Source organism: Plectropomus leopardus, chromosome 20 (genome assembly GCF_008729295.1).
Source record: "Plectropomus leopardus isolate mb chromosome 20, YSFRI_Pleo_2.0, whole genome shotgun sequence".
NCBI classification, from domain to species: Eukaryota; Metazoa; Chordata; class Actinopteri; order Perciformes; family Serranidae; genus Plectropomus; species Plectropomus leopardus.
The window spans coordinates 5527051-5539178 of record NC_056482.1 but is presented as its reverse complement, the minus strand read 5'-3'; the positions used below and the strand labels follow the sequence as shown (position 1 = coordinate 5539178).

The window sequence follows — 12128 nt, the reverse complement described above, 5'->3', positions numbered from 1 at the left end:
GATGGGTAAAAAAATCGATTCATCAGTGCATTGCAATATGTTTTTTTCCAATTCAACATTGATTCATAAAATCCTGAAATTGATTATTTCCGTTGTAATGACGCCCCGCTCCCGTGGGGGCAGTGTGAGTGCTGCCAGAGTGTGATTGACGTTGTTCAGAGGCCCCGCTTGACCCCCAAACAACGTCTGTTGTTTATTCATTAAAATGGCAACAGTGGCGAGAGGGAGCAGTGTGTTAAAATCATTACGTCGTGTGTGTGTGTGAGCCTCATGAGTCAGTGTTAAAACACTGCAATAATACGACGAACCTACGTAACCATTTGAGCCAACAACACGCAGATGTTTTGGAACCTGTTGCTAACGCTAAAGCTGTGGATCACACACAAATGCAGGTAGATAAATCCTGCATAAATGTTTATTACTGTTGTTAAGTTCAGCTCAGGCAGAGACGTGCACTGTTCTGTACCTTAAATGTTTTTTAGTTTTCATTTTTATTGAATAAGGAATAATGTAATGGTAAAATAAGTTCTGGGTCTGTTTTTTCAAAATCAATACAGATAATGCATGCTTTATTGAACACATATCAGAAGGTATTCGAATAAATTATCTGGGTACTTCTGACCTCTGACAACACACATAACTGAATCGATATCGAAGCATCTGGATCAACATCGAATCAAACCGAAATTGAATTGAATTGTGAGGTTCTTGACAATACCCAGCCCTAATGCATATAGTAAAAAAATCATGCAAAATGTATCATAAGAGGCTTTAGTGAGCTTTAGGAAGTCTAGCAACTTAATCAGGTAGGATTAAGAGCGTCCCGGCTGACATCACTGCCGTTTGTTTAAGTAAAAGCAGTGGAAAGAAGTGCTTTCAATGAGGAACTGAAGAAACAAGCCTTCCTCCCTCCAGACAGACAGTTAACCATGGCCTGCTGTCGCCTGCAGACCCCCGAGACACAGAGCGCGTAGACAGCACTATGACATCACAGTGTCTGCCCTGGGTCATGTGACCAGAGAAGTCTGGGAGCAGTGCACTGAGCTGTCACATCACACTAACACACACACACAGAGTATGTTTTTAGTATGTGGTGAGCACACACAAGCTGCTTAGTTTAAGTCAGTTTATCACAACTTAAGACCCATTTAGAGCTCATGAGACAAAGAGCAAAAGACAACAAAACCACCACGAGGCCAGATTTCTGTTTCAAGCACAAACAAAAGTCAATGTTGACCAAAACCTCTACACTCCGGGAGGGAAATCTTTGCTGTTACCTCAATCCCGCTGCAAAAACTCAACAAGACGTTCCTCTAAAGACAAACATGGAAAGCAATAGCTGCTGAGTGGACAATGTGTCACCGCTGTGCATATCTTCTCCTTAATTCAGTTTTCGCTGTATTATTGCTACACTTCACACAACAGAACATAACTTGTGGGAGTGTGACTGTGAAACTTTCAGTGTGAGAGTATCAGACCACACACACACACACACACACAATACAGACAGCAGGGAGAAGAGGGCCATCCCGGGGCTGTTGGCTCTATCAACACTGTTTGCTTACCAAACTGCCATCTTATTTTCCCCGCAGCATGCTGGAGGTTACAGACGCCACATTAAACATAAGCTCATCATAGATTTAACTCTAAAAACTACAGCATCAGGCCAACTACTTGGCATACTGATCCACCTGCCTGAGACAGTTCAGGATGTGCGGGGACAGTCGCACACATTTAAACTTTCACCAACCGCTTATTCGTGCAAAATTCACACACACGAAAAAAGGGAAATGGACATCTGAGAGTTGCAAATAAATCTAGAGAGCGGAAATGTTGCAGCCAGTGACCATTCCAGTGCTGCAGCTTCGACAGAGACGACATGGCGTTACCATGTCTGGCTCCTAATTCCTAAAGAACTTGTTTATTCAGCTGAGGGGAGATGTTGTCTACATCAGAGATTCATGCCAAGATTACATACAAGAAAAAAAAAAACACAAAAAAGCCTTGACGAATACAGAAACCAGAGTGGAAACAGGTGTATACTCTGGCATGCTGTGCAAAAGTGAAACACATTCATCAAATTTTTAATCTGATAGCATTTTGTGTGTGTGTGTGTGTGTGTGTGTGTGTGTGTGCTTACGGTGATGATTTGTAGTCAAGTCAAAAGGGAAATGGATGCATCCCCTCATGCTAAGTGTGAGTGTGTGTGTGTGTCCTGCATGTTAAACACACAGCTGATCTTTGCCATCACTGGATTCTCTTGTGTCCCACTGCAGGGCACAAAGGGCAGATTGAAGAATCAAGAGTGTCTCGGCTCTCCTCTTTTCCATTTAGTTAATGATGGAGTCTCCTTTAAGAATACGGCTTTGGAAGTTGACAGAAATTACTTCTTAAATGGCTTTGCTTGTATGTAATTGTCAGTGACAAAGTTTGTATCATCTGCTCTGTAAGCTGGAGATTCTTCAGAGCCCTCAGCACCTGGAGCGGAGGTCAACTGAGGCCAAAAACTAGAGCTGGGTTTCCTAACTTAGGGAAGACAGGGACACAGAATGAAAGGCATTTAACAGACTTTATACTAATGAAGCAGCCTGCAAAATAGACACGTATGGACTTCTTCTTCTTCTTTCATTCAAGAACATTAGGGGTGCGGGAAAAAAATGGATTTTGCGTGGCAGTATTGTAGGCCTATCGATACACTGACTTTATCTGTTTTTTTTTTATTATATAATTTCAGGGTTCCCACATAAATTCATGGACAAAATTTCAAAACTGTTCCATGACTTTTCAAGGAGACCATAATAAAATTTCACAACATATAACACTAACAGAACGGAAAGGCATACTTATATCCAAAAGTTAATTATTGAAAGAAAATTAATCAACAACCTTTTCCAATCTATAACACTGGATGTGTTCATATTCACTTCTAACACTACAAACAGTCTTACGAGCACTTACAGTGTAACAGTCTGGCACTGACTTTCAAGCAAGAGGGAAAACAGAACCATTATAGCGCCTGCTTATGATGTATTTGATTATAAACTACATTCTGGATGCAAGTCTGGAAAACAATGCTGCAACATAGAAATGTAGGCTGATTTTTTAAGCCTTGGAATTGGCCATGAGTGGTTTTCTACAGAAGATTGCTGAAAAAAAAAATTCAATTACACACAAAATAAATTCATGACTTTTCCAAAACTTTTAATGATGTTTACTAATTCCACAACTCTTCCAGGCCTGGAAAAATCCCATTAGGATGATAAAATTAGTAATTTTTCAGTCCACTGGATACATTTTTCTGCAATTGAATGATTGACGTGCAATGACAAACTGAAAACTTTATCTTATGAATAAAAATAGATGTTTGCAATGTTTTTCCTTAATTTACGGTTGAAAAAGGGGTAATAAATAGCAATACGCTGCTATGTAACTGCATACTCAGCATATCAAAAAGCACTTAAAATTGCAATACTATTGCTCCGTGACCAAAATATTATGATAATATTATAATTGGGAAGCCATTCCCACCCCTAATATACATACTATATATGATAGATATACGTTTTGGCACCATTAAATGTAATCAAAGAGTCTGATCAAAGATAAATAACAGAGCATTAACATACAATTATTTGCAGAAATTTTGCATGTTAATGTATACCATTTACCAATGGCTGTTGTTCAAACCACTTGGTTTCTAATGGAAAAAAAGTGGTCGACCAACGAGACCACGAATAATGACAGTTCTGCTCAGATGACTCAATATGAGACTCAAATTCCAAATCTTGACCCATAATTGTAACAATACTGCAATTATATGGCCTAAGCTTGGAGCAAAAGTCCTAATGAAGATATGGAGGAGTTGTTTTCACTTTTGATAACACTTGACTTTATGTCTTTAGTGTTTTTAAAGCAATGTTTTGAAGAAAAAGGCTGACATGTTGAATTGAGAGGGAAATTAGTATCAGAATTGAAAGAGGGCTTTTACTTTTCAACTTGCTATCACACTGTAGCCACGTCAAATCGGGACAGAAATGACCTTTCGGAAGTAAACAGACAGTACAGTATATAGTGCGATAGCAATACACACACTAAAGCTCCGGCTTTGTAAATTTATTAGCTAATTGTCCATTTTAATAGGAGTTTGATTTCGTGTTTTTGAAGCTGTTCTCCAACTTACTAAACATCTGGCCTCTCACTGAAACTTTGTTACGGAAGAAAAATGACGCGTCCGGCGGAGGGCTCTGACTGACAGAGGGAGCGTCCAATAGTATTCATGGAACTGACCATAAACATTCCAAGCAGGACCAAGAGAGCCAATCAGCGGGAGCGAGGGTGGACTCTTTGAGATTTCAAGTTAGATGGGTTTACAGAGGCCCAAACCCCGGGGTGGCAAAATAATAATCACCGAGTAAAACTAGCGATGGCCGGGGGACGGCTGACCAGTGAGTGTGGCGGCACCGGACACAGCCGGTTCAACCAGTGACCACACGACTACCTATACAACGTGAATAACACAGAATTTCTGGCTGACATGAACATGATAGGGAGGGAACACAGCAAGAGAATAATAAGGAATAGCACCGGTGTAAGCAGCGTGAATTTAAAAGGAACCACTTACCCAGAAATTCTCTAGGAAATAGGGCGTTATCATCTTGTTTTATTCCTCTTCGCCGCAACTCTTCACTTTGTTTTGAGGCAACTTGTATAGCGTAAATCATCCGCCGTCCTCCCCCCGTTTCTCTTGTATCTGCCTTTCCCCGTTTTCCTCCTCTCTCCCCTTTCTTCTCCCTCCCCACCTACAGACTCCACCTCCGCTCGGCTCTGCTGCGTCTCTCCGCTTCGGTTTCTTCCCGTACAAATGTAGACTTTCGGTGGACGAAACAGCGCTACCAATGGCGGATCATATCAGCAGCGCAGACGGCGGCCCGTCTCTGGGTAAAATGCTGCCTTCACGTGCTCCACGTAAACTCCACTACTCGTGTAGACTGAATATGTTGCAGCTGCACATTGATTGATTGATTGATTGATTGATTAATTGATTGATTGATTGATTGATTGATTGGACATGTAAAACAAACACAACATTGATTGATTGGATTGATTGATTGACATTAAAACAAACACAACAAAAATAAATAAATAAGTAAAATAAAATTAAAATGAAATAAAACAACTGATTAATTAAAATTGATATTACCCCTACACAAACTCAATAAATAGATTCTAATAAATATAAAAAAATAAAATTTTAGTAGAAATTTATTTCACACACACACACACACATATTTATAATTATTTATTTATATATATATTTATATGGAAATATAGATACATAATACATAGATAGATAGAAATAGTTATGGCCTAGATAGATAGATATAATTTAAGACAGAATTAAAACCCCTAACATTAGGCCTAGATTTAGATAGATATCATAAATACTTTATTGATCTCCAAGGCGAAACTGTGGTTCATAATAGTGGCTCTGATGGAGCATAGAGAATTAAAGCGAGTTGAAATAAGCACCAATAAAAATAAAATAAAAAAAAAAACAGTAATACAGTAGTAGTAAACAATAAGCACAATGTGTAAAACTTCAAATATTAAACAAATACGTCTTATAATATGCTGAGTATGTAATTGTGTAAACCTGTAAATGTAAAGAAATACTTTCATAGACAATTAGCACTAGTATGTGAACATTTAAGTTCGAATATAATGTGCTGATTAAGTGAAGTGTGTGAAATATAAAACTGTGCCTTATGCTACAAAACAGTGTATAAAACTGGTATGTAAGTTTAAAATATAAAAATATAAAATGAGACGTTGATTATGCTGCACAAATTTTGAGTTTGTAAAGGGATGTTTTGATATAGATTTGCTTAAACATGGCCCCCAATAAATCAGTAAGTCAATATGTTCACCATTTTACATGGAGGCATGCAAAAAGTTTTCTGCAGAAATTCAAGGTACCACAGCATGACTGCTGAAGTATTCCTTTAATGTGCCCCCATTGAGCGATTTTAACATATGCATATACATATATATCACTAATCAATGAGAGATTATGTAATGGTTTTTTTCTGTTTTTTACAGAAAATTACTATGTTTATTAAAATTAAGGCTGAAATCTGATAATTTCCTCAGCCACTGTCTGAACTGAAAGAGACAGGACATGCCACAGCAGTAACGAGAAGACATTACTACTCCCCGTGTTTCATGCATGTTAATAGTGTGCAGAAAATACAAGACAAAGGCCCGTAAATAATGTAAACAATTTATTGAACAATGTACAGATTCAAGCAATGGTAACCAGTCACATCCACTATATCATCTTACAAATATTACAAAATTACTACAGTACAATATAGATTCTTTGCATGATCCAAAATATATTTGGTGGCCCCAAAAGTATTACTTTTTTTTTTTTTAATTCAGCAGCTTATTAAAAAAAAAAATTCAAACCATGTCTATCAAAATGATGTTTTTTGCTTTAATTAGCAAAAAAGATGAAGGCAGATAGTCTAATCAAGTTTGAAGGCTAAATGAGAATGCAGGAGTTTCTTAGACTAGACATTCCTTAATATTGGTGGGTGCTTTATAAAATACAAATTTCAGTAAAGCTTTGTAGAAAGTCAAGCGTATATATTTGCAAATTATGTTTTTTAACATTATCTTTGACTTGTCAGCCTATTTCTTTACTTTTCAATTCGGTGTTACCTGCTTCTTTAGATTCAGTGTACTGTATAATCTATTGCAAAAACACCAACAAAACCTCAAAGTTTTTGCTCTCAAGGCATTGTGTACACTAAATATTTACTGAAATCTGTTAACAATCACTTTTGACAAAAAGTACAAAGAAGTATGTGCAAGTTACCATTTTATTCTTCCCCCTGCCTTGCAATTGTAATCCCATTAGACAACTAGCAGTGTTGCACACATAACACTAATGCCAATTAAAGGGATAGTTCAGATTTTTTTTGAATTGGGGTTTTATGAGGTACTTATGAATATAGGCAGTGCATTACATACGGAAGATGACAGTCAGCACACCCCCCAATTTTTGGAGAAGCAGGCTGGAGTATAACACGAAAGCTAAGCAATGTACTAGCTGTGGATGGTGACCAGCGAAAAAACACAAAAAACAATATCAGTTTGAGTGCAGCCTACATTGACAGCATTTTCACCCCCTTACCTTTTCCAACAGACTGTCCGTTTTGACGAGGTAGCCCCTTATCAGCTTCAGTTCCCCATCTATGCTCTCATCAAAACCACCAGACTCCATTAAAGAAAAACATCAATTTTAAGTTGCTGAACACAGGAGCTATTGGTCTATGGCTGCTTTGATCAGCTAGATACTTTGTGTTTATAGTGTAACTTTCCCGAACAAATATTTTTAAGTTACAGTTAAATAATAACACAAACAAGCTAACTGATGGAGGCAGCAGTAGACCAGTAGCTTCTGTGTTCAGCAATGTTAAATCACCTTGTTTGTCAATGCTGGCTCTAAAGAAAACAATATTACAGCTTCATTTCCCCATGAGAAGATAGTCTGACAGAAAGGTAGAGTGGTGAAAATACTCTCAAAATAGCTTTCACTTAGACGGATACAATTTTTTTTTGTTGGCTAAAAAAACTTTTTTTGTTACTGGACCCCATCCACAGCAGTACATACATAGCCTCTATTTTAGATTACAGCCTGTTTTTAAACCAAACTGTGGTGTGCTGACTGACATCTACTGTTGTAATACATTTACTATTGATCAGTAACTCATACAACCCCACTTCAAAAAAAGATCTGAACTAACCCTTTAACACCCATGGTTACCCACATTTAATATGAAGGGTGAGAGTTTTACTAATCTTCAGTTGAGAGGAGATGCATAAAGGCGTACACATTGGGGAAATGATAACAAATAACACTGAACACAGACAACCTGAGGTTAACACATAGAAAACAACGTATTCAAGTAGTGAAACACAACTACAATGTATAGCAGCAGTCAAGTCAGAAATACAGCACAGTAATGGTGGGGATTGTTTCGCATGTGTTTTAAAGACCTACACTCTTTCAATGAAAGAATAACAGGACTGTGCATATACACACACACACACATACACACACACCCCATCAAGCCATGATTACTCCATTTTTTGCATGCCAAACAGCTGGAATGTGACAGACAGAATCAAAACACAAAATGATGTGGCACATACATTTGCCTCTGTATTCCATGATGCATTATATCCTGTTTACCTCATTAATGTTAAATCTAAGAGATCGGTTAGAGATCTCGTATTGTGAATTTAAGACACTAAAGTCACAATCGAATAACCCATTTGCATCAAGATACTTATTGCATTACATTTTAGCAGCAATACTTAATTAATGGTCTTTTCACACTAAGGTCATATTCTGAAGTATTTGGCTACATTATTAATTTCAAGCACTTGAAATTTTTTTATTTCAAGTGCATGTTATATGTGCGTCGAAAGGGTTAAAATACTGCAGTTATTACTCTGGCCAGCAGAGGAAAAAAGACTGGCAGGGTATATAAAAAAACTAAAAGGAAATAAAAATCCTATCTCTCCGACCCATCATGGAATACAATCAGGCTTTTTGTAACTTAAACACTTACACACTTCATAAAATATAACAGCGCAAAACAACCAGAGACAATAACATTGTAGTTTCACAGTATTCAAAAACTATACATCCAGCTATGGGGTAAAAGTTTAGGGAGGACACTCCAGCAAGTCATGTGAAGTTATAAACGTCCCAGTGTTGCGATACATAAAAGGTTACTATGTACTTTTAAACCTTTAATTGAAGCTCCCCTCCCTCCCGTAAATCCCCTTCCCACTTTATGTGGGCTGTGAGGGGCCACCAACATGCAAGAGATGAAAGTACCCCACAAAACACAACCACCCAAAACATTACACAGTCACCCTCGAGATCATGCTTTTAGCACAAGAAGCCAAACAACCGAGAAAGAAAACATCAGTACATTGAGAAATAAAACATATTCAACAATTCATTTGATGGACTGCGTGGTTCTGACAGCCAAAATCACAAAAAAAAAAAAATCACTAAGACGAGTTTTGTGTCGTTGTCTCCTAGGTGTTTTCTCCTTCATTTCTCCTACGTGTTTTCTCCTCCAGGAGGCTCAACAATATAAAGGATAAGCATCTAAAGCTCCGCTATGCTCGCTGATTGGATGTCCATAGTCACATTCACGCCACGAGACCGAAACTGAGAGATTCACGCCGACGTTACGTCACAGCCAAGATTTCACACATTTCCTAAACTCCGTGTGTAAACCAAGTCATGCTACATTACAGCTGATTGCCGTAATTCTCTGGTAGAGGAAACAAAAGTACTGTAAATAGATAAATTACAAGGTCAAAGAAGAACCTTATCACAGGGCAATGACAGCTGTCGAACGCAATACACACCACTAATGCTCCACACTTTTCACAACAATACAAGCATGCTACCTATTCCAAGAAAAGCTGCTCTTTAAAGAAAATCTTGTGCTCTCCAGTGACAGAATTAACAGCTTTTTGCCCTGATAAAGAATAGGAACACTGAAAAATATGATAACTACATAGGTGATAACTTATAATTGGTGATATGCAGCATTCTAAAATCATATTCTTCAGATCCAATGTGATGCTTATATTGGCATCAGCTGCTATTCCTTAGCTTTAAGCTATCCTTGTATTTAGAGAAAAATACTTCTTGATGAACCTTCAACTTAACTGCTTCTATTCTTCTAGTTTACTAGTAGATTTTAGTCGTGCTGAGAACTACCGCATGCCATTTACCTGGCTGTCATGATTATATAATGCAAATCTGCTCATCAAGACCATTTCCTGCACTTTTCAATGTGCAACCCTAAAACACAGAGCAGATGCTTCCATATTTTTGCAAAATGTTTTGCTAACATTTCTTCCAATAGTTCAGTGAAGAGAAATTAAAATGATTGGGGAATAAAATGTGAAAAAAAAGAAAGAAAAAAGGTGACAGATTTGTTTTTTCTGATTGAGATGTGATAATATGATTTTTCCTCCCATGATAAGGTTGTTCTGGCAGTCCCTTACCCCCTTGCCTGTGCATGGGGGCACTGAGCACTGCAGCTACCACCTCCCTCCCACCCCCGTCCATCAGGTCGGGGAGGGGTCCGCACCCCTTCCCTCCCCTCAGCAGGCAGACCCTTCCCCCCAGTAAAGGGTAACATGTTCCCTGGGTAAAAGAGGTTCCCTATGTTGTCTCCCATCGTGAATGACCTGCGTAGAGAAAGAGAGGCCTCATTACAATATAACAATATACTACAGCATCATTTCTTATATATATCTATATATATATATATTAGATAAATTAGGGTGTCTACAGCAATCACCATTATGAAATTAGATAAAATGTTTGTGTCAAATAAGACCTCACAAATTATAATATGGGCCAATTGACTTTTAAGGCCAAAATCTATCTAATTTAAGGCATTTTAAGTCATTTAAAAGGCCCGCAGACACCTTGTACAACTGAAATCAGCATCTTTTTCAAATTTATTTCCTAAATTAAAAATTGATAGAGAGGACACTGACCCCAGTGATGAGGCACACTGCTATGGAAACAGTTACACCCCGTAAAAGGTTGCCAGCCGTTCCTTCAGTGGCAGGGGGAACTGATCGGAGAAGCGCCTCCAGTTGTCCTCTCCCACCTGGTTCTTAAACCCGTGAAGGATCTGAAATCAAACACCAGGAGAAGCTCATGACAAGTCGTTACGGAGTGCTGCCTTTTAAAATAGATCCGTGTGTCAACTGTAGATATTGCAATTCCTCCATCTGGCCACTGGGGGGCAGACTGAATGTACAAATAATCACAAATACAGAGGTAAACTTATTTTTGCTGAAATTTGACTCAATTAGATTGTTAATGTTAATTGTGATTAAATCCTGTGAATTTTTAGATATCCATTTAAACAGAGAGCATTTTCAGCTTTTACCTTGTAGAACATGTCTCTGAGATCATCCTTTGGATTTACCCAAGAGGCTACTGCGTCACAGAAGAATATAAAATCCTGTCCCAGAGAAGAGAGATGAGGCAACATTTCAACTGGCAGGTAGTAACAGACATAATGACCAAGCCTCCATTGTGTTGCTGAACCTCACCTGCACTACACCTCCTGGATTGACACTGATCATAGTGCAAATTCCTCTGAATGCAGAGTCTTTCTCCTCATTGTCTCTTATGTTTCGCAAAGAGGTGCACCTGTCAACAGGGACGACCAAATTTAACATCAGACGTATAAAAAAAACAACAACAAAAAAAACAAACTAATACCTAAATGAATCAATAAACAAATACAGCCTTTTTTATCATCCTTAATACAAATGTAATGTTTAGGTGTTTTCTTATCATTATTAACTCTTCCTTTTTATCCATAAAAAAATATTAGGCTCTATGTATACATCCATGTGAGGAGAAAATTGTGTCTATCATGACCTGAGAGATAACCACGACAAGTCAAGCATGCACACAAAACAGATTGAAATAAAAGTTTGATTTTAAAGGTCCCATATTATGCTTATTTTCAGGTTCATATTTGTGTTTTTTCTAGAACATGTTTACATGCTTTAATTAAAAAAAAAAAACCCACCGTATTTTCCTCATATTATCTTCCATATTATAACCGTACTTTCTCTCAGTTTGAAGCGCTCCATTTTAGCGCCTGTCTCTTTAAACCATCCCTCCCGAAAAAGTCCATTCTGCTCTGATTGGTCAGTGTTTGCAGGTCTTTAACATCTATGTTCTCTGAGTCTCTGCACTGTCATTGCAGCTGGGGAATGTGTGTAATGGCATTATAGTGCTGTAGTTTCTACATTTATGTTTTACAGTTGTGACATCACAACTTCAAAGAAGTCCTGATGTCTCATTAAAAGGCAGTTTCTGAATACGGACTATGTGCCTTTCTCCATGTAGTCAGAATTTAGATACTTTCAAACTATTTATATATCACCAGTACCTGCTTGTTATAAAAAGGACATAGGAATCTGAATTTTTACAATATGGGACCTTTAACAAAATACTTTGAGCTCTTATAACTTCACTTTGGTCTATGAGC

The 12128-nt window shown here is 37.8% G+C and overlaps 2 protein-coding genes across 4 annotated transcripts in view; both read right to left on the bottom strand.

The window, feature by feature from the left end:
* fcho2 (FCH and mu domain containing endocytic adaptor 2) overlaps positions 1-4841 on the bottom strand; it is a 66982-nt gene extending 62141 nt beyond the window's left edge. Inside the window, exon 1 of the mRNA XM_042509971.1 lies at positions 4622-4841. Within this exon, the coding sequence (XP_042365905.1) occupies positions 4622-4654 (33 nt within the window). The 5' untranslated portion in view covers positions 4655-4841. The remainder of the gene's footprint in view (positions 1-4621) is intronic.
* A 5327-nt stretch (positions 4842-10168) lies between these two features.
* Positions 10169-12128, bottom strand: part of tnpo1 (transportin 1) — a 34044-nt gene continuing 32084 nt past the window's right edge. For all 3 annotated transcript variants that reach the window (XM_042508966.1, XM_042508964.1, XM_042508965.1), the window contains exons 22-25: positions 11176-11275; positions 11010-11084; positions 10609-10748; positions 10169-10293 (exon numbers count right to left, since the gene is read on the bottom strand). In XM_042508966.1, the coding sequence (XP_042364900.1) occupies positions 10641-10748; positions 11010-11084; positions 11176-11275 (283 nt within the window). In that variant the 3' untranslated portion in view covers positions 10169-10293; positions 10609-10640. The remainder of the gene's footprint in view (positions 10294-10608; positions 10749-11009; positions 11085-11175; positions 11276-12128) is intronic.